We start from the raw sequence: 21198 nt of genomic DNA on the forward strand, positions 1-21198 counted from the left end.
ACCATCAGGCCAGTGGTACCTACTGTCAGTGCATCAGTGTGAGTCAGACACCCCGAGAGTTTGGTGTTGAACCTGTAGTGTAGTCACTAACCCCCCGGGTCCCCATGTCGCCCACCTCTCCTGTCCCCTGCAGCCTCCCGACGTCACTCCCGTTCAACCAGCGCTCTCTCCACAGCAGACCCCCACAGCCAGTCAGGTGACCTGCATGCCCAGACCTTCGACCCCCCCATCCCGCCCAGTCCCTCTAGGTCCCACCCACCAAATCCCCCATCTTAGAGGCGATACTGCCTACTGAGCCAGCATGCTTCTGTGGTTGTGTTAAGTGATGTGTCTGCAGGCAGCACTGATCATTCCATTCCTTTATGTTCCTTCCCGAGTATTTTCAAGCATTTATTTAGTGTTTTGGTTCTAGAATGGAAAGGGACCCATTATGTTTTCATCTGCTTGTCCCTTAATCACCACTGCATGTTTTTTTCATTTTAGTTGGACTTCTGTGGATTTGTGATCTACAGCCTTATATGTGCTGGCTCAGCCTCCATTTTATTTTTATTTTTTTTTTTTTACATATATAAGCTCATATTTGTGGTTTTTCCTCTTTGTTGCATCATTGGTGCTCTATGTCCTTCATCTCTCAGGGAAACAGCATAGCTGCAATTTATGAATGAATGTCTTTTTGCCTCAGGACTCGCTTCATCCTCCATTAGTGTTTTTCATTTAACTTTCGGTGGTTAGAGACTTGAGAATATTTCCCTTTTTCATTTACAGTATATTGCTTTATATTCAAATGTGCCCAAAAGAAAGTAAGCTTTTGTCCATTCAGGTAAGTTACAGTGGTCACCTTTACTTTATTACTAAGCTTCACTCACTATTTCCCTTTGCCTTTTTCTTTTCCCGTTTCCTGTCAAGACCGATATGGTTTGATTCACCAAGCAAGGATCTCTGCATCAGTCAACGCCATGAGGGTCCTTGACACTGGCACAGAGGTGGAGGCAGCCGTTGCTGATGCTCTGGTAAGCTGCTGTGGGTTTTCTTTTTCCTTCAGCAAAGGTGAATGTCAAGGTGTTTATTATTGAGAGGGGAATGTTGTTAAAGCAAGCACTAGGGAAGGTTTTCATGCAAATATTTTGCATGGAATTATATTTTATTTACTAATGTGTGTGTTTTAAGAGCTGCACTGAGGTAAATTCCTGTCAACTGTGTTAACCCCTTCAGCATCCCTATGAGAACACATACCTGGAGATGACTTTGTACACGATGATATGAGGGTTTTGCCATTATGAGTGTGTAAAGCTTCTCAGTGTTGCTTTAAAATAGCCTCACAAAGCCAGACATAGTGGAACATACATTTCCAGAATTCTGTTCTGATACATATGTGTCAGCTGATGTTTTCCTGACTTTAAGGTTAGAAAAGAAAACTATGCTCATGCAGTAGATTACAGTGGTTGAATGTTATCAAGATGTCATCGAGTTCCTTTATTCCGACCTTTATTATATATAGGTTCTTTGTTCTTGTTCTTTGTTCCTCTTTAAACCTTCCCTCTCTCATCTCTACCTCTTGGTTGTTTGTTACCATTTCAGCTGTTAGGAGACTCCAGGAATAAGGTAGTTGGTCATTTTACATACCGTTCGTATATCCATGCCCATCACACACTAATCAAGTTTAGAGAACAATAATGCAGCTTGACATATGATATGGCACTCCTCCACCTCTCCCCCTTTTTGTTTCTTTTCTGATTGAATTTTACCTTGAATGTTTATGTACATCGCATCCCAGTGTTCATCGACAGTATGGCACCCAGCAATGTTTTTTTTTTTCTCTTTCATATTGTGGTTTATTGTGTTGGACCTCATTGTTTTGGTACATTATGATTTTTTCCCATGAGATTAAATACGCTCTGTCTGTTCATTCATTTGTAGTCAAGACCCTTTCCTTTCTTTTGGCACTGCTTGACTGGCTTTTGATGTTCATTTAAAACAAACAAAAAATGTTAGTTTCATTTTCAAATGAGGAGTTTGATACCACAACTGTGTACCGATCAAATTTACATTTAAACCTGAAAGTATCATCCACAGAACAAAACATGAAATGTACAGAAAACTGCATGGCTCTCTGATGCAACTGGTGTATCAAAGATTTTTACCCCGTGGCTGAGTTCATTTGCCTAAGCACTTTTCTTGCAGAGCCTGGTTAGCATTTGGGTATCATAATGCGTGTTTCCTTCATGTTGTTCTTTCCCTCACAGAGGAAGCCGTTGAGGCGGAGGTACGAATCCCCGGGGATGTACTCTGATGACGATGCCAATAGTGACGCGTCCAGTGCCTGCTCGGAGCGCTCGTATGGCTCCAGGAACGGAGGCATCCCCCACTACCTGCGGCAGACGGAGGATGTGGCTGAGGTCCTGAACCACTGCGCCAGCTCCAACTGGTCAGAGAGGAAGGAGGGCCTGCTGGGCCTGCAGAATCTCCTCAAGAGCCAAAGAATACTGAGGTGGGATTGGGCCTGTAACAATTATTTTTTATATATATATATATATAATCGCCATTTCTTTGTTCAATGGCAATTAATAGCTACCATTAGCTAAGGTCTCAAGGGGTATAACTGTTTATGATAATTGTCAGTTTTATGCTCATTTAAGAAATAAATTCAATGTTTTATGATGATAGAGGGGTGTGGTTTACTTCATAAGGCTGTGTGTTTGTGTTACTACATTATCTGGGTCACATAACAGTGATGTAACTAAAAGATGTATTCTGGGATTCATTCAAAACTTTATTTGTTTAAAAAACAAATACATAAATAAATATTTTCAAATTTGACTGAAAGAGACAATTATATTGTTAATCGCAATTCATTATGAGACAATTAATTGTACAGCAAAATTTGCGATTGTTATAGCTCTAGGTGGGATTGGGCTCATGTATGTTGGCTAAGGTGGCGAACAGTGGCATAGTGGAAATGTGAGCATTTTGTTCTATGTCCAGCTCACTCAAGTGTGACCAAAGGCTGTAACTCTGTGTTTAGGAGATGATATAATGGTTAATAGCTCTAAATGGTACAATAAGATGGCAAACATAATCCAGATTTTTGCCTGTGTCTAGTTACTCTTTACAAGATTCCCATGCTTGATTCTCTCTGTATTGCTAAAATATAAAATTGGTGGTGACTGTAAGGTATCACTTCCTTTCATCCCATGTTTAATGATGGAACACGTCTTGAAATACAGCTTCAAAGATGAATTGATTAGTTGTCGACTGTAAAATTCATCGCCAACTATTTTGATAATCGGTTTGAGTTATTTGAGATTTTTTTTAAATCAGATAAAGACATACCTGTTTAGACAGGCGTTCAATATTGTGTAATACTGATTGTGTATTGTGTTCTCACTCTGTATTGTTTGTTTTCTCGCCCCTGTAAAACACTTTGTGACTTGTCTGTATAAATACATTTTAACTAATTTACCTACTTTTGTTCACTGCAGCCGAGTGGAGCTGAAGAGACTTTGTGAGATCTTCACAAGGATGTTTGCAGATCCACACAGCAAGGTAAAGAAGATGACTTGTACTAACTGAAGCACAACTAATTATGACTTTAGTGTAACGGCATGGCATCCTAAATACAGTCAGCAGTAAATGATGATGATGACCTGTGACTGACTTGAAACTAAAGGAGTGTCTCTTGTTGCATGGTCTGCCTTGCTGTGGATTTAACAGAGGGTAAGTGTGTTTTTTATCCATAGTTCTACAGGCATGAACCTAAATCTGTCTGAACATGAGCACTTTAATCTGATTTAAGTCAAATCAAGCAGTGTTGTGTAATACATGTTTGAACTGTGCTTCAGGTGTTCAGCATGTTCCTGGAGACTCTTGTGGACTTCGTCACAGTACACAGGGAGGACTTGCAGGACTGGCTCTTTGTCCTGCTCACTCAGCTGCTGAAGAAGATGGGGGCCGACCTGCTAGGCTCGGTCCAGGCCAAAGTCCAGAAGGCCCTGGATATCACAAGGTGTGTAGTCTATATCAACGACGTTCCACTTCCGCTCTCTTTGTGTTGGCATTCTAACTTTTGAACGTACACATGTTCCACCAAAACAAGTTCCTTCCCGAGGCTATTTTGCAAATGCACCGTCATTGTGTCCGGGGCTTAGCGCCGCCCAGGATGATTGGGATTGGTTTAAAGAAATACCAATAAACCAGATCACGTTTTTCTCCCATCTCGGAATGTTGTGTGGACTAGCCAGATCCTCCTCCACAGCGCTGTGGAGGAAGGTCTCAAGGTGTGCAACGCAAGCCAGCCATGGTTGTTCAGGTCACAGGGAGGGGGTGGCAAAGATTAGTCACCAGGGATGTGGATGACTTACCAAAAAATAAATGGCTTGAGACTCAACTTGGACTTGTAAGTTAATGACTCGAGACTTGACGCATGAGGACTCGTGTATGTATTCATAAGTTTGAATGTTAGCTGTTAAATATAAAATTATATAATTTAATGTTGTCACGTTTGTGTCTAACTATCAAGTATGCTACGCAGCAGCGCAAACTGTGAGTCATGATTGGATAACTCAAAAAGCTCCCCGGTATGCGATTGTCATGATTGTCAAACTCCTCGCTATGGCAACACGTAAAATTAAATACCCCTGTTGCGTGGAGCAAGGAATAGGTGGACCCAAATGCAGATCAGGCAGGAAAAAGTTTGAGCTTGAGGATTTATTAGAACGAAGAGTAAATACAAACAAAAGGAGTCCAAAAATCCAGCAGGCAAAACAAACACAAGGAGTCAAATGAAGCAGGCAAAAACTAATGTCCAAAATGATGAAAAAAACACAAGGAAAAGGGTGATAACAAAAACAGAGACTGGAACAAACTAACAGCGAAAAAAACGTACAGGAACAAAAGACCGTTGGGAAGATTCAGAATGCAGGCACAAGAGCGAAACACACTGACAGGAACAAAGTGACCAGGCACAAACACAAAATGATCTGACACAGGACAGGGGGAAGACAAAGACTAAATTAACAGGGTAACGAGGTAACAAGAAGCAGGTGACACAAGGGCTGGGAAACAGGTAAGAAACATCAGGATATCACAAGGGCGGGAAAACACAGGAAGTAAAACAAGACAAGACAAGACAGAAAACCAGACCGTCAAAATAAAACAGGAAACAGAACATAATACAAAACAGACCACCACAATAAGACAACACAGAACAAAATGCCAAACCCATAACAACCCCTGTGCCACGAGTAATCACTTTTGGATTTAAAATGTCACGCAAGAAGGAAGAAAGCAAACTGCTGAAAGCAAGAATATGACATAAATAAGTAATCATTTGTTTTTGCTTTGATTACATTCATTTCACTGAATATCAATAATATAGATTAAAGTCATACTTTTTGTACTAGTTATACAAACTAGCCAATCATTTTATTAGATGGGGTACTAATACCTTGTCTTTTCTCTTTTAAAGACCGGATACTACAGGTAAGAGTGCTTTATCTTGGCTGATTTGCCCCAAAAAATAAAAAACTTGAGACTTGCTTGAGACTTGGACCAAATGTTTAGAGACTCACTTGGGACTTAAGCAAAGATGACTTGGTCACAACACTGTTAGTGACCGTTGTGCATTTCCAGTGAATGAAGGGGCATATCTAACTATTGGAAGTTAGTTTTCCATTAATCTATTTCATGGAATGTAATCTGTTGTTGTGCTTCTCTGTCACTCAGTTTGTTTTGGGATTAGAAACCCTGAGTGAGATCTGTTTGAAAGACACTTCCTAAACCGCTCAAATAGTGGTCGACGTATCATCGAGCTGGCTGGTAGAATCTTATAAACTAAAGCTTGTTGAACAATGTTGCAGCGTAGGATACACAGTACATGTGGAAAAAGTTAACTTGTAATTTCTGTCTCTTTCTCAGGGAGTCCTTCCCATTTGACCAACAGTTCAACATTCTGATGAGGTTCATCGTCGATCAGACTCAGACACCTAATCTCAAAGTAAAGTGAAATCAGAAAGACTGATTATATTCATAGGCAAGATGATATTGATTGCTAAGTGTGATTGATGCAACTTTTTGTACTTTAAGACATTGGACTAAGTGTTTGTTGTCTCTTTAGGTTAAGGTGGCTATTTTGAAGTACATTGAGTCCCTGGCTCGGCAAATGGAACCGACGGACTTTGTCAACTCCAGTGAGACGCGCCTGGCTGTATCTCGCATCATCACCTGGACCACTGAACCCAAAAGTTCTGATGTCAGGAAGGTAGGCCATGATTGGTTTGTCCTGTTATTCAGCACTCACAAGGACAAAACCTTTTCCTCCAGAATAATGTGTGGGTCTTTCTTCATTCCCTTTTCTTATATTAAGTAGGATGCATATGTTGCATTGCATTGGAGTGACTAGAGAATATTAATATATTTTAGTTTTAGGTTCAAACACGGTGTGATACAAGACATAATGGATGCTTTAGTCCTTATGGTGCAGTGTCACAGTTCTAAACCAACCATGGCCCACAATGAAAAATAAAAAGAGGACACATTAGATCTCACATGAGAGCAATCTTTTATTTTATTTTTTGTGTTTTTTGTTTTTGTCTTAACACCAATTAGTATGGATATGTAATCTACATAGGAAAGTATGCCATACTAAATTGTTATAATAACATTACAAGTGGATGAGCAAGCTTATTGCAAAACTAATTGCTTGGAGACTTGTTTAGTATGAAGTTACACAATGTAGTGTGAAATGAGATGTGAATTGTTAATTGATTTTCAAATATTTAATTGCAGAGCATATCCATCACTTCTTTAAGATAATTTTTGCATGACAAATCAGAGGATATACTCGACAGACAGTGGCATCTTATCTACACTACCGGTCAAAAGTTTGGGGTCACTTAGACATTTCCATTCCACTCCATTATAGACAGAATACCAGCTGAGATCAGTTGCATTATTTTTTTAATCAGGGCAGCAGTTTTCAGATTACATTATGTGCTTACATAATTGCAAAAGGGTTCTCCAATGTTTTCTCAGTTAGCCTTTTAAAATGATATCAGATTAGTAAACATAATGTGCCTTTGGAACATTGGATGAATGGTTGCTGATAATGGGCAATGTAGATATTGCATTAAAGGTCCAGTGTGTAACGTGTTTAGTTGTTCATTATCAAAATCTGTGTTGCCCGTTCACAGACTTGTCCTTTTTCATAAATATTTACCACCACCATCAATTCAATTTGATGTGTGTTTTAGTCTTGATTCTGATGTTAAGCACTTTGGATACCTGTTGGTTACTGTAAAGTGCTATATAAATAAATGTTGATTGATTGATTGATTGATTGATTGATTGATTGATTGATTGATTGATTGATTGATTGAATTCCAAGTAGTCCTTTTGGCTTGAAATTTTTACATTTGCACTTGCATGAACTGGGGTAGACGCTCCATATTCATGCGCCATCTTGAAATACGTTAGCCGGTAAGGGACATACAGGATATACTGCTCCGCCTTTCACGTTTTCGCTGTCACATGTTAAACTCACAGGTGCTGCTAATGGGTATCGTAGCTTCCCAGCCACGGCAAGTTTGAAGCATAGGAAGAAGGAAACATGGAGGACCACACGTATTCAAAATCCAAATTTCAGGAACAGGAGTCTTATCTTTGCCCAGAAAAAGAAAAAGGATATTAAAAAGAGCAAGAGACCGGCTTTTTGAAGCTTGAAGGCTACCGTAGCTGTAATACGTACTTTGAACTGCATGGCGCGAGAGAGTTGATTGCGATATATGATCTCAACGCTAGATGGGAGAAATTCCCACACATTGGACCTTTAAAGATCAGCCACTTCTTTCTACAACAATCGAGAACCATTTTTGCAATTATGTAAGCACATAATGTAATCTGAAAACTGTTGTCCTGATTAAAAAAACAATGCAACTGATCTCAGCTGGTATTTTGTATGTAATGGAGTGGAATGGAAATTTCTAAGTGACCCCAAACCTTTGACCGGTAGTGTATATCGCCTCACCTTTTTGTCATTTGAATTCTTCAGCATGTAGTGTTTGTTTAGTGACAGTTGTAAACTGATAATAGTACTCTCCGTGTGGATGGCCTTGGGTCGACGGCCCATTATCTTCCCCTTGTCTGACATGTGTCATATGTTCTCTCTTTTGTTTGGTTTTCCACTGCTGTTCTTCCAAATGAAACCCTCACCTAGTTTTAAATCAGTGCCTGAGCTCCAGGTATGCGGAATATAAATCTACGAGGATAGAAGAGTTGTGTCTGCTGCTGAAAGCAATCCTCCCTTTGATTTGTTTGAGTACAGATATCCATTATCTGGGAAGATTGATCCACCCTGTATAGGTTTGTGCTAGGTTGTTATGAAAGATTGGTTTAGTATTGCATCCGTATGTGAGGGTGGAGGACCTGTGTCATGCTGTAATGCCCGTTCTGCCTTGCCACTGTGCCCCAGACCCTTCATAACTGGGTGAGCGAGGAGCTAGCTGGTTGGTCCAGTACTGCAGCCTTACTGTCCGCTGAGGGCAACCAGGAAGAAAGGTGTAAGCAGGTAGAGCCCGCTCCAACAGCCAATCACAACACGACACGATAAGCACGCCATGCCCCGCCTGCCCGGTGCCTAACCAACACCTTCAAGACAGTGAAAAGTCGAGTGTGGCATCTGTCACTCATCTCTATCGTTTATGCTCTAGCTGTTCTGCTGTTAACAAGCTAAACATCACTCTGTGCCTTGCAAATTGATCACTCACCAAATAGATTCAGCTTGTTGTGCAACTACAAAAGACTTAGGTTTAACCTTGGTGTTTTTCAAAATGATAGGAAATGCTCGTTGCTTTGTATGAATGGACATTTAAGCCAACGTTATTGCTCAACCTTGATAAGAATGCTGTTTTTGTTACTACTGTGTGCCTAACACATTTTGTTTGTTTCACTCACCTTAACAACCTCTCATCCACCTGCATACTTGCATGTTGTTAACATTTATATTATTGTACAAGAGAGATTCCAAATATTAGTATATATTGTATTAGGGCTGTGCTACTGTATCAATACAGCAGCAAATGCTGTGGCAGCAGTTTAGAAAAAGAAACATCACCAATGGTGCAGTGCACTATAAAGCTAATAGGTGGCAGCAAAGGCCAATCCACATCACACATCAAAACAAACATTCATTCAAGCATGTTAATTAAAAATGTAAGAATATTTTATTTGCATTTATTAATACCTCTGGGCCTGAATCTTAAGTGTTTAAAGTTGTGCGATCGCTGTTCTACAGACTAAAAATGAACAGCTTGGATTCTGTGAACAGACATGGTTATTATTCAAAATCAACAATTTCATATTACGATACATATCATATTGTGAGGTTTTAGGCAATGCCTAGCCCTGGTATATTATATATATACTAGGGCTATATAGCCCCCCCCCAACTCAGACTTGACGCACACACTGTTGGAATCAGCTGGACCGGCTCATTCCATTCGTAGCTATAATGTGTTTAATGTTTCTTATGACCTCACAATCATCAAATGTAGATTTTTCTTTAGTATCAAAATAAATCATGTGATTGACGTCTTTACACCATGCTTACAGCAATCAGGAACTACTGCTAGCTAATGAAGTGTGACTTTTCACAGTGCACATTCACCAAAATGTAAATAGATATACAGTCATGTGAAAAAATTAGGACACCCATGCTAAAGTTGAATAAAAAGAGGAATAAAAAAATCATCTTTTGGAAATTGATCTTAATGCCTTAATTAAAAAAATGAGGACAAATCGAACCTTTAAGGACACCAATTTTGTTTGTGAATGAATAATGTATCGTAAATAAATAAATGTTCTTCCTTAAAATACAGGGGGCATAAGTAAGTACACCCCTATGTTAAATTCCCATAGAGGCAGGCAGATTTTTATTTTTAAAGGCCAGTTATTTCATGGATCCAGGATACTATGCATCCTGATAAAGTTCCCTTGGCCTTTGGAATTAAAATAGCCCCACATCATCACATACCCTTCACCATACCTAGAGATTGGCATGGGGTACTTTCCATAAAATCATCTCTCAGTGCAAATCAAACCAGCTATTAGGCTAACTGAAATAAAACCATGTCAGTCTCTGGATATGGTGAAGGGTATGTGATGATGTGGGGCTATTTTAATTCCAAAGGCCAAGGGAACTTTATCAGGATGCATAGTATCCTGGATCCATGAAATAACTGGCCTTTAAAAATAAAAGTCTGCCTGCCTCTATGGGAATTTAACATAGGGGTGTACTTACTTATGCCCCCTGTATTTTAAGGAAGAACATTTATTTATTTACGATACATTATTCATTCACAAACAAAATTGGTGTCCTTAAAGGTTCGATTTTTCCTCATTTTTTTAATTAAGGCATTAAGATCAATTTCCAAAAGATGATTTTTTATTCCTCTTTTTAGTCAACTTTAGCATGGGTGTCCTATTTTTTCACATGACTGTAAACACCCATAACTTGTTAGCCCCAAGCTAACTCATTGACTCACATTGCAACATCATATTTCACATTTACGTCACCTAGAGCATGATGGGAACCCTGTTGTCAATTCTCAAAATATATTTATGCCAAAAGGAAACAAGAAAAGTAAAAACAAATATATAGGTTTAAGAAAAAGAAAAGAAAACAAAGGCAGCTAAGGGTTAGGAAGTTACTGTAGCTAATATCACATACATTTTATTGTTATCCCTCAAATGTCTCAGAGAGTAAACATTTCAGACCAATTTTGCTTGTAGTTTCTGTCTTGTTACAGTATAATGGCTTGTGATGAACCAAACCACTTTAGTATTGTTAAACTTCTGTTCCCCAGCAACAATAGCAAACAAGTATTTTCCACAGCTCCCTTCCAGTTTGATCTGTACTCACTTGCATGTTGCAACATTGATATACCAACAATGTCCTCGAGAAGTTGTATACATTATTATTTTTCCACTGAATGCAGCTTTGAACTCTCACCTTTTAACAGTTTCTTTCTACAGGCTAATGCATATGTGAGTCGACCAAAAACGTGCCCTGAGGAGCTGAAAAGTTGGTTTCCATGGTTTCGGAATTGTTTTGACCTTTAGTCACGTTAACCTTTTCATCAGACTGGTCTTCTGTGGTTTTACAAATGCTGACCAAAACAATTCATAATTCAGTCACAACCTGTACTATCTGTGTTTTTTTATATTTTATAAACGTCGTACAGCTCTTCTGATTTACTCTGTTAGAAGTACATGGTCAAGGTACTTGTGGAACCAAGGAAACCAACTGAACAGCCAGGCTGCCGTGTCCTCCATCCTAAACTGTTGTACTCCGCTGCCTGCAGGCGGCCCAGGTGGTGCTGATCGCTCTGTTTGAGCTTAACACCCCCGAGTTCACCATGCTGCTGGGGGCGCTCCCCAAAACCTTCCAAGATGGAGCCACCAAACTGCTGCATAACCACCTGAAGAACTCCAGCAATACGGGCAGCAGTGTGGTAGGTGGAATCAAACACTGTGCTATTAGATGGCATTTAGGGCTGCAACTAACGATTATTTTTTTATTGTCCATTAATCTGTTGATTATTTTCTGGATAGTTGATAGTAGTGATGGTCAAATGAAGCTTCGCGAACCACTGTCTTTATTTTCTGAGCTCACTAGATGGCACTCTGGGGTTGAAAACACACTGAATTGCCATTCCTTTAACCTTTTTCTTTGAACAGAGAGCGCCATCTAGTGAGCTCAGAAAATAAAGACAGTGGTTTGCGAAGCTTCATTTGACCATCACTAGTTGACAGGTCTATAAAATGTCAGAAAATTGTGAAAAATTGTCAATCAGTGTTTTGCAAAGCCTCAAATGTTTTGTTTTGTCCACAACTCAAATATATTCAGTTTACTGTCACAGAGGAGTGAAGAAACTAAAACATATTTACATTTCAGAAGCTGGAATCAGAGAATTTTAACTTTTTGTTCATAAACATTGACTAAAACCAATTAATCAGCTCTAATGGCATTTACACAGAAGCCTGACTCAGATAAAACCCATGAACATCATTAGGGCTGCACAATAAACCATTTTTTAACAACATCGCAATATCAGTTGGTGCAAAAAACACATTACGAAAGACTGCGACATATAGCAAAAGTCATTCAGAGATTTATTTTAGTTGAAAGAGAGTACCTTTACAAAACTACACTTTAAAATATAACTATCATTCTTTTTTTAATGGTGCCTTTTGTTTTCAGTTCAATGTTTAATATGTTCAATAAAAGATTTTTAAATTTTTATTCAACAAGCATTTTGTTGTATTTTAGCAGAAAAACTGAAAGCAGCAGAACTGAGTACACTTTAATATTTGTTTATTTGTTGTTTATTTTTCGCAAGTCAAATTGCATATTGCCTATTTTCCTCATATTGTGCAGCTCTAAACACCGTGCCAGGTGTTTTGTAGATAAGTAGAACCATCAGACACAAGCGTTGCCACATATACATTACTTCCTTGTCTTACAGGGGTCTCCGAGCAACACTATTGGCCGGACACCGACACGCCACACCCCCAGCAGAACCAGCCCCCTCACCTCCCCTACAAACTGTTCCCACGGAGGACTGTCTCCAAGGTAGCTAATCACCCACCTGTTATTAAACTGTTGTCTACAACACACCTCCTGTCCTAATGCATGGCTGTGGTTTAACCATTCGGATTCTGCTGCTGTCCTGATCCATCTTTTGTGGTCCAACTAACGATACCTAACCGGTGGGTTGGCAGGAGCATGATACTGTGTGAGTTGCTCAGAGAGGTTAGAACTTTCCCCAAGTATTTTTGGGTAGAAATAAAGAAGCCAAATCTTTTTTTCCCCCACAGATAAAAAACAACTTCACCTCTTACCCACTTGGCTGATTAATAAAATATTTACTACCTTAGACACAATTGGTGCTGTAAAGCATTTGATAACCTGGCTCTTTGATGTTGTCCCATATAGGGCTGCTTATATATAAAAACATTTTTTGCTTTTTATTTTGTAATGGAGCCGGTGTAATGCCTGATAATAATGGTTCCCTAAAAGTTGAATTCTCTCTGACTGAGCAGTTCATTCACCTGAGGCACTGAACAGTCTTTTTACCTGCAAGCAGAAGCCCATAAACACAGATAATGGAGCTATTGCATTTCCTGTCTGTAATTGAACCTAAAAGTAGACTTCATGTTGTGATCATTCTGGCTAAAGCATATGGAAAATGGCCTATCACTAATGATGGGCAGAATTATTCGTTAATGTATGGGATTCTGCTACTTTCCAATTCTCTCCTTAAAATTAACACTTTCAACTTTCAACACTTTTAATTAACCTTAAAGCTCAGACTAGTTTCTTTTTGTCTTTTCTCTTTCTGCACACTTGTTTTTCTCTTTCTCCTCCCTTCTCTTGTCTCGTCTTGGGGTCTCCACTTGTTCTTGTTTTCCATCTGCCTTGCCCCACTCTCTCATTCCTGTCTGTCCATCCTTCCCTCCCTCCTGGCTGCGCTGTGGCAACAGTCGGTTATGGGGTTGGGGTGTCGACGGACTGTCAAAGCATCCCCCTGCCCCTCCTCCTCCTCCTCCGCCCCACTCCACCCCTGCCGCCCCCTCCCTAAGGGTCCTTCGCAGAGCATATTCACCCAGGTAATGAGGCGGGCTGAGACACAAAGGCCATTATTCCCGCAAAGAAGCCAGACACTGATCCGTATCCAATTTTCCTTTTTTCAAAACACAGAGCGTTTCTTTCAGTTTTCTTATATGTACATTTCTTACTGAATGCATATTACTCCATCATCTCTAATCAAATGAAAATATCAATTTACATGGCTCTAAGGCGTGGTTAATGCTGTGGTGTGTGGCCACTTCAAAGTAGTAGACAGTAAAATTACTTACGCCTGACCTTTCCCTTTTTCAAACTAATGTTTCTAACATAAGCAGCGCTAAAGCACTTTGCATGGTGGCAAAACAAATGCATGCTTGTGTATCCTCGTCAGATATGCATTTCATAGACATTCCGTGTGGATTTCTTTCTGTGTCTGTGTGTCTGGTAGCATGATGGAGTATGACACTGAGAACATGAACTCGGAAGAGATCTACAGCTCGCTGCGCGGTGTCACCGAGGCCATCCAGAGCTTCAGCTACCGGAGCCAGGAGGACCTGAATGAGCCAATCAGACAGGAGGGCAAGAGGGATGATGCCGTAAGTCAAAGAGAAGAGTTTTCATAGCAGCGTCTTCCTGAATATTCCTGCTTGAAAAATGACATTAAGAGTTTCCAGCCTCTATCCAACAGTACAGTGTTGCACCCGCATACCTTTTAACAACAACAAAAAGAAATCATCATGTTGAAATCAGTCTGTTTAGAGTGAGATACGGTTTCTGAATGTGTCCTGCCTTCAGTCTCTGGGTGAGCTGTTCAAAATCGGCACGGCTTGTGACGTCACAAGCCGAAACGAGCAGGCTAACCGCAACCATTAGCTCGTAGCGTTAGCATGCTAACGCTAGCATGCTAACGCTAGCATGCTACCTCGTTCTCAGTAGCAAAGCACTGCTACAACACACACAAGTTCACCATAATCTACAAAAGAACTACTTACATGTGCGCCCTCATTTAGAAGTCTCCCAGCTAATCCTGCCTTGTAACTGACCGAAGTTGTAGAAACAGCCTTTCTTTTACTGTCTATGGAGCTAGCTAGCTGACATGATCTACATCTGAGCTACTGGGCATGTGCAGTGCAATCAAAGATAGTACAGAAGAAGAAGAAGAAAAGAGGTCTCACTCTGTAGCTAAAACAGAGACCAGGTGAAAAGAGGATCTGCAGCAGTGAGAGAGAGCGGTGCAGTACAACAAAAATATGGTGTTTTTTGAAAATTAAACCATGTAAACCTATTCTGGTACAACCTTAAAATACAATTATGAACCTGAAAATGAGCATAATATGGCTGCTTTAAAGTGCTGATATTATGCTCATTTTCAGGTTCATAATTGTATTTAGAGGTTGTACCAGAATAGGTTTATGTGGTTTAATTTTCAGAAAACACCATATTTTTGTTGTACTGCACATTGCTGCAGCTCCTCTTTTCACCCTGTGTGTTGAGCTCTCTGTTTTAGCTACAGAGTGAGGCATCTCACTTCTATTCCATCTTTGTTGGGAGTCGCACATGCGCAGTAAGTACTCTGCAACTGACAAGCTAGCTTGTCAGTTGCAGAGCATGAGGGAGTGCCACGCTAGCAGCTAGGCGAGCATTATAACGTGTGTTACAAAGTGACGCACGTTCGTCATGGAAGTAAAGGCTGGACTACAACAGAGCTGTTTGGAGCAGTTTGTGAACAGTGTTTTCTGTTGGAGATGGTTTGGTTTTGGCTTTTTCACTTTGTAAACCTATAATGTCCACAAAAAAGGTATGTAACACAATAAAGGAAAGTGAAAAAGCCAAAAAGCATAATATGAGCACTTTAAGAGATCTCTTTCTAATGCACTTTCAATGTAAGTGATGGGGACAAATTCCACAGCACAGTGCAAAAATGTATTCCAAAGTTTATCTGAAGCTAATTTGAGGCTTCTACTGTGTGAGTTAATCAAATCAAGTGGGTATCTTCCAAAGTTTCAGTGTTATTAGTACCTCTTTCGTTTTACTATCCCATAACCACATCCTATTAAGGAACCGCTGTCCATGGAAACACATAGAGGGAATTTTAACTTAAAAGACTGAAACTTTGGATGAAACCCACTTGATTTGCCTAACTGAGACTGCTGACGCCTCACAACCTTTGCGGCCAAATTTAGGATTTTGGAGTCAGGCCAGCAGAATAGGTATGAGAGAGGCAGGGAAGGCTTTTGGAGGCACGAAGAGTATCTTCAGATCCAGAGCTGAACCCTAGAGCCCTTGTTATGTGATGGCAAATAATTTGAAAGCTGCAGGTGCTCCCAAAGAAAAAAAAAACAAAACTCAGAGTCCTGTCTCATATTGTCCCTCCTCCCATCTTACAGGCAGGTAGAGAGGGCGTAGCGTCCTCTCCTGGCTCTGACGCCCGCCTTGGCTTAGACATGGTGGAAGGGGGTCGCACCGCCTTGGACAACAAGACTTCCCTCCTTAATACGCCATCTCCCCGCTCCTTCTCTGGGCCGCGGGGCCGTGAGTTCGCTCCTTATGGCTACGGAGAAACCATCTGCACATATGACAAGAGCGCCCTGAAGGAGGCTGTGTTTGACGATGACGTGGAGCAGTTCCGCGACTGTGAGTTCACGTGATGATTAGACAGCGAAGCACATACATTTAGAGTTTTAGAAGCTCTCTTATTTGATGGTTGTGTTGTCTCTTGCACACTTTCGATCGAACCCTACTTACACATCACACACATTTCACATCTCAACATGCACAAAATGTGCTAAAACAGTGTTGCACACACTCCTCAAACTGCAGCTTCAACAAACACAATCAAAGACATAATTCTCAGAACTCATACAACTGCACTATGCAAAATGTGTCACATATGCTATTGAAGCACCTTCATAAACAACACTAGAATGTTTATTACATTTTCTTTTGAAAAGTCTTCCCATGTACAACTGAGATGCTCAGATATGAAAATGAAATGTTTATTTCTCATTAACATTCATTTATCCAATGCCTTACAGTATATGCTTACTACAAAGAGTCACACTGTTTCATACTTTTAAGCTTTCAGATCTTTAATAAGCGAAGAAAACATGATTTATTTTGTGATTTTTGAGAACATTTTTATTTTTCTTTGCTGCCTTTCATAGTTCTGATGAAAGAAAGTGAAAAGGTTGTCACGGGAAGGAGAAGGAGTTGTGTCGCCTAGTGCATCTGTGTCATCCATGTGTAATGTGTCATGTCGTTTGGATAACATAAAGGAAGACCCCCTGTATACTACTGCTGTCAGTGATGTTGAGACCTAAAACAAGACATGACCTCAATCACATTCGTGGCAATAATTCTTTGTAGTCAGCTTTGACTTTATCCTGGGATTATTTGGCTAAACGTTGACACAATAGGGCTGGGACGATATGCTTTTGTCCCGATTCGATTTTGTCGCGATACATGGGTGCCGATTCCATTTGTATTGCGATTTTCATTTATTGAGATTCAATAGTATTGAGTATTACGGTTTTCTTTTCCTTTATTAACAAAAACAAAAGTTGAATAATACTCTCCTAGAGACAATATCATTTCTATTTTCTATTAATAATGCACATGTCAGTCAGTCTGACATTTATTTCATTTGTAAAGTACATAAAGTGTATTTTCCGAATTGTCTTTTTTCACTCTGTTTGGCTGGATATGATTTTTAAACAGAAAATATTAAGGTGAATCATTGTTAAAAAAAATAAAAAAAATATTGATTCTAGGGAAAAATAATCTATTTTAAAAAACGGTCTCCGTTTTTTGATAGATTAGATAGATATTTGAAGATACACAACAACGAGGTGAAGCGTTCTCTGCATTAAGTTTACCAGAGACACAGGTGTGTGAGTGTGGCCTGTGGTACAACAGAGCAGCTGCAGTCTGTGTGTTAGCTGTTGTTGTTGTTGTTGTCATCATCACATCCTTTGCTCTGCCCCCTCCTGCTCCCCCTCCTGTCCCTCATCTCCCCACCCCCGCCTCCACCTTCATCCCTCCTCCACCCCCCTTCCCTCTCCAGGCCGACGGCAGGAAAGTGGTGAAAACAAGATGACGCTCCCCAAGGTCTTTGCTCCTGGTAAACATGCCTCCCCTGCCCTGACTGACAGACTTGATGACTGTTTGACTGATTTACTGACTGCACTTCACTCCACTCACCCTTTCTGTGTGTTTGCATTATGCAACCAGCTCAATTCCCATCACCATTATTCCATGGTCCTCTAACATCTTTTAACTCCACTGAGTACCTCTGTGTTCACTAAATCCCACCTGGCCTGCTGTTAGTGCAGAACTAGCTGACAGGCTGATGCTTTAACTAATGGTTGTGGCATTCTCTGTAATGGACTGAATGTTTGTGGTAGTATGTGTGATACTTTTTTAAAGTCAATAATGAATAACATATTCTCAGCAATTAAATATCTACACACCTGTTGCTGCAGAACATGATCTTAGCTTATTCACACTAACACCTATAGCACAGAGATAAAGGCCACAAGTACATTTTTATCCAACCTGACACGGACAACCGTTGCCAAAATTAAATGAATAACCTCACATATTATATATATTTATATGCCAACTTTGACTTTTATAGTCACACGTTAAGCCCTTTAAATAATTAAATGATTTGTTTATGGAAGTAAATCAGTTTCATCGGATTTTGAAATTAAAAAGATTGAATTGAATTTCTAGAACTGAATATTTATGCATTGAAATAATGTATCTGAAATTTCTGCCTCTGAATTTTGATCTTCAAATTTTCAACAACTCATTTTCACCTTTATTTTTTCTAAGTTCACATATTCAGAATCAAAAATTCAATGTAAAAAAATTCAATCCAAATTCAAATGCAAAATACAATGTGTAAAATTCAACTAATATATTTTCAACTGGCTCAAATTCAGTAAGGCCAAATTTGGCTGCAAAATGTAATGTATCAAATTCAGTGTTAACATCTGGGAACCCAAGGAGATGCAATCGATTCTAGATTTTAGATTCAGAGCAGCAGTCAGAGGAAAGGAAAGGCAGCGGCTGAAAGGGCAGAGAGATCCATCTCTCTTTAACATACTTGTAAATAATAAATAATGGCATTTATTTAGACTTAAGGGGAGACACCAAAGCTAATCATTTTCATTCATTTATTGGCTTATTTAAATCAGGGGCAGTGTACCAATAAATGTATTTCACCAGATATCACAATGCTAATTCCCGTCTGTTTCCCTCCTGCTGTGGAAGGGGGCAGCAGCTAAATGCATTGAGGACACCTAGGCCATAATAGCGTACTTAGCTGTTAACTTGGCCTTTCATTCAGAGATGTATTTCTCACAGAATGTACTACAGTCTCCATCATGGCATGTCATTCCACTTTATATTCAGTCTTAAAAGAGAATAAAAAATAATAAAAAAAAAGTAATATATGTAAAATAAATATGAATGGTTTTACCATCCATTTTGAAATTTAGAGAGATTGCTTTACAAGTTATTCATTTGCATTGGAAACGGGTAAAATTTTCCCACAGCATTGGTTGAGTTTTTTCTACTAGTCTTGATCACATTGAACTGATGCTAGATTGTTTTGGAGCCGTGGCAAGACGTCAGTAGCTTATTTCTCTCCTTCTCTCTCTGCTAGCAGTCAGTCAGGACCACTCCGACCTGGTACCCGACCTGCTGAAGGAGCTGTCCAATCACAACGAGCGTTCAGAGGAGCGTAAATGTGCTCTGGTGGAACTGCTGAAGATCACACGAGAAGACAGCCTGGCTGTGTGGGATGAACACTTTAAAACCATTCTGCTCCTCCTGCTGGAGACACTGGGTGATAAAGATGTACGTTATTTGATGGCTCTGCATGTGAATCTGAGTGAGAGTTTTGCTAATCAGTAGAGATGTTCCGATACCAATACCTGTATCGGAAAAGCCTCCGATACCACCTAAAATTTTGTTATCAATATCAGCAAGTACTGGAGTTTATGTACCGATCCCATTCCACGAAATTTATCCCTGAAGAAAATCTACTTTAAGTAGATTATTTACGTTCTTTTTTCATTATGACTTATTATCAAACTGAATAGAAAATAAAGAAAGTTCTATGGCATTCATTATTTGTGTTTGTTCATGTTTCACAAAGAGTTAAACCTGAGCCAGGCCATATGAAAATGATAGTAATCATATCACATCCATACAGAGATAGTAGTAAACAGCTGTTAAAACATAAGAAAACACATGTACACTGGTATCGGATCGGTACTAGGTATCGGCTGTTACGCAAGTTCAGGTATTAGAATCGGTATCAGGAAGAAAAAAATAGTAGCGGACCATCTCTACTATCCTTCATACGTTAAATGTTGTGTGAATGTTTGTGTGTGTGGAGGATATTGATTCTCACAGTGCTTTTCAACTGATTGCCCATGCTACTTTTCCCTCCAGCACACCATCCGAGCCCTGGCCCTGCGTTTGCTGAAAGAAATTCTGAGGAACCAGCCGGCCCGCTTCAAAAACTATGCTGAGCTAACCATCATGAAGACCCTGGAGGCTCACAAAGACACTCACAAGGAGGTACACAGCTCCCACATGAAAAAACAATTGGAGATTACAATACATTGCAGTCTTTTGAAGCTGCGTTAATTAATTTCCTTTTTCCCTTGGAGACGGCAGAACAAGCTGAAACGGTCCATTGAGATATAATGCATATGTGTTAGCAGACTGTTGCCTATTTACCCGTATACATCGGACAGATACGGAGCAACATTAGCATTTATTGGAGTTGTGTTTGTCCAGTATTCACTCTACTTTTAGATCTGTTTTGGTCTCTTCTAACTCCTGAAGGAAATACTGTCTGTGGCGATAATTCTCGGTCGGTTCACCACTACAAGGGATCCCTTTCACATTACACATTTGATCCATTGTTAATATACTGTAAAAGAAAATATCTGTGCAGCTTTAAATAGAGGGGGCCACAGCCTCTCCATATTGTACATTTACATAAAAACCTTTTTGGACAGTACTGAGAAAATGACATCTTCCTCCATCTATTCATAAACTACCATGAAAACACAAAGGGTGGGAAAACTTTCAAATTGAAAAACACTTTATTTTTTACCTTGAAAGGTTTTATAGAATGTGTGTAGCACTACACACATGCCTGTGTATGGCATGTCTAAGATATATAAAACAACCTAGAGTTCAAAAGCTTAATAATTGTCAGTTTTAATAGGCTTCAAAGTACCCTCATTATTAAGACAATCTGATTATCAATAGAGACCCATTGCAGGTGTGATGAGCCAGAATAGACCTTTTGGGTTTTCACCTTGCCCAAATAATGGCTTTTTGATCTGAAGAGAGATATTTTTGAAATTGGAATGTTATATAACTGTATTATTATTGCCTATAATTATTGTTGTACAAAATGTTACACATTCTGTGTACTGTATATGTCATTTTCCAGTAGAGAAAGTACTTTCAATTTTAAAGTCTGTTAAAAGGTTTGTACAAGTAAACAGTTGTGATGTGAAAACATTCTTATCGATCTTAATGAATAC

At 39.6% G+C, this 21198-nt stretch overlaps 1 protein-coding gene across 40 annotated transcripts in view; it reads left to right on the forward strand.

Annotated features, from left to right (window-relative positions):
- The window catches only part of clasp1a (cytoplasmic linker associated protein 1a), a 105619-nt gene that overhangs the window by 78775 nt on the left and 5646 nt on the right, over nucleotides 1–21198 (forward strand). For 10 of the 40 annotated variants that reach the window (XM_031278456.2, XM_031278462.2, XM_031278472.2 and 7 more), the window contains 18 exons: nucleotides 134–196; nucleotides 907–1010; nucleotides 1579–1602; nucleotides 2244–2488; nucleotides 3480–3543; nucleotides 3712–3714; nucleotides 3840–4003; nucleotides 5914–5992; nucleotides 6113–6256; nucleotides 8465–8560; nucleotides 11355–11504; nucleotides 12519–12625; nucleotides 13537–13662; nucleotides 14070–14217; nucleotides 16009–16255; nucleotides 17685–17741; nucleotides 19293–19486; nucleotides 20087–20215. In XM_031278456.2, the coding sequence (XP_031134316.1) occupies nucleotides 134–196; nucleotides 907–1010; nucleotides 1579–1602; nucleotides 2244–2488; nucleotides 3480–3543; nucleotides 3712–3714; nucleotides 3840–4003; nucleotides 5914–5992; nucleotides 6113–6256; nucleotides 8465–8560; nucleotides 11355–11504; nucleotides 12519–12625; nucleotides 13537–13662; nucleotides 14070–14217; nucleotides 16009–16255; nucleotides 17685–17741; nucleotides 19293–19486; nucleotides 20087–20215 (2144 nt within the window). The remainder of the gene's footprint in view (nucleotides 1–133; nucleotides 197–906; nucleotides 1011–1578; nucleotides 1603–2243; nucleotides 2489–3479; nucleotides 3544–3711; nucleotides 3715–3839; nucleotides 4004–5913; nucleotides 5993–6112; nucleotides 6257–8464; nucleotides 8561–11354; nucleotides 11505–12518; nucleotides 12626–13536; nucleotides 13663–14069; nucleotides 14218–16008; nucleotides 16256–17684; nucleotides 17742–19292; nucleotides 19487–20086; nucleotides 20216–21198) is intronic. The other 30 variants (XM_031278465.2, XM_031278470.2, XM_031278474.2 and 27 more) reach the window with 18 other exon arrangements.

The sequence above is a fragment of the Sander lucioperca genome, chromosome 8 (genome assembly GCF_008315115.2).
Source record: "Sander lucioperca isolate FBNREF2018 chromosome 8, SLUC_FBN_1.2, whole genome shotgun sequence".
Taxonomy (NCBI): domain Eukaryota; kingdom Metazoa; phylum Chordata; class Actinopteri; order Perciformes; family Percidae; genus Sander; species Sander lucioperca.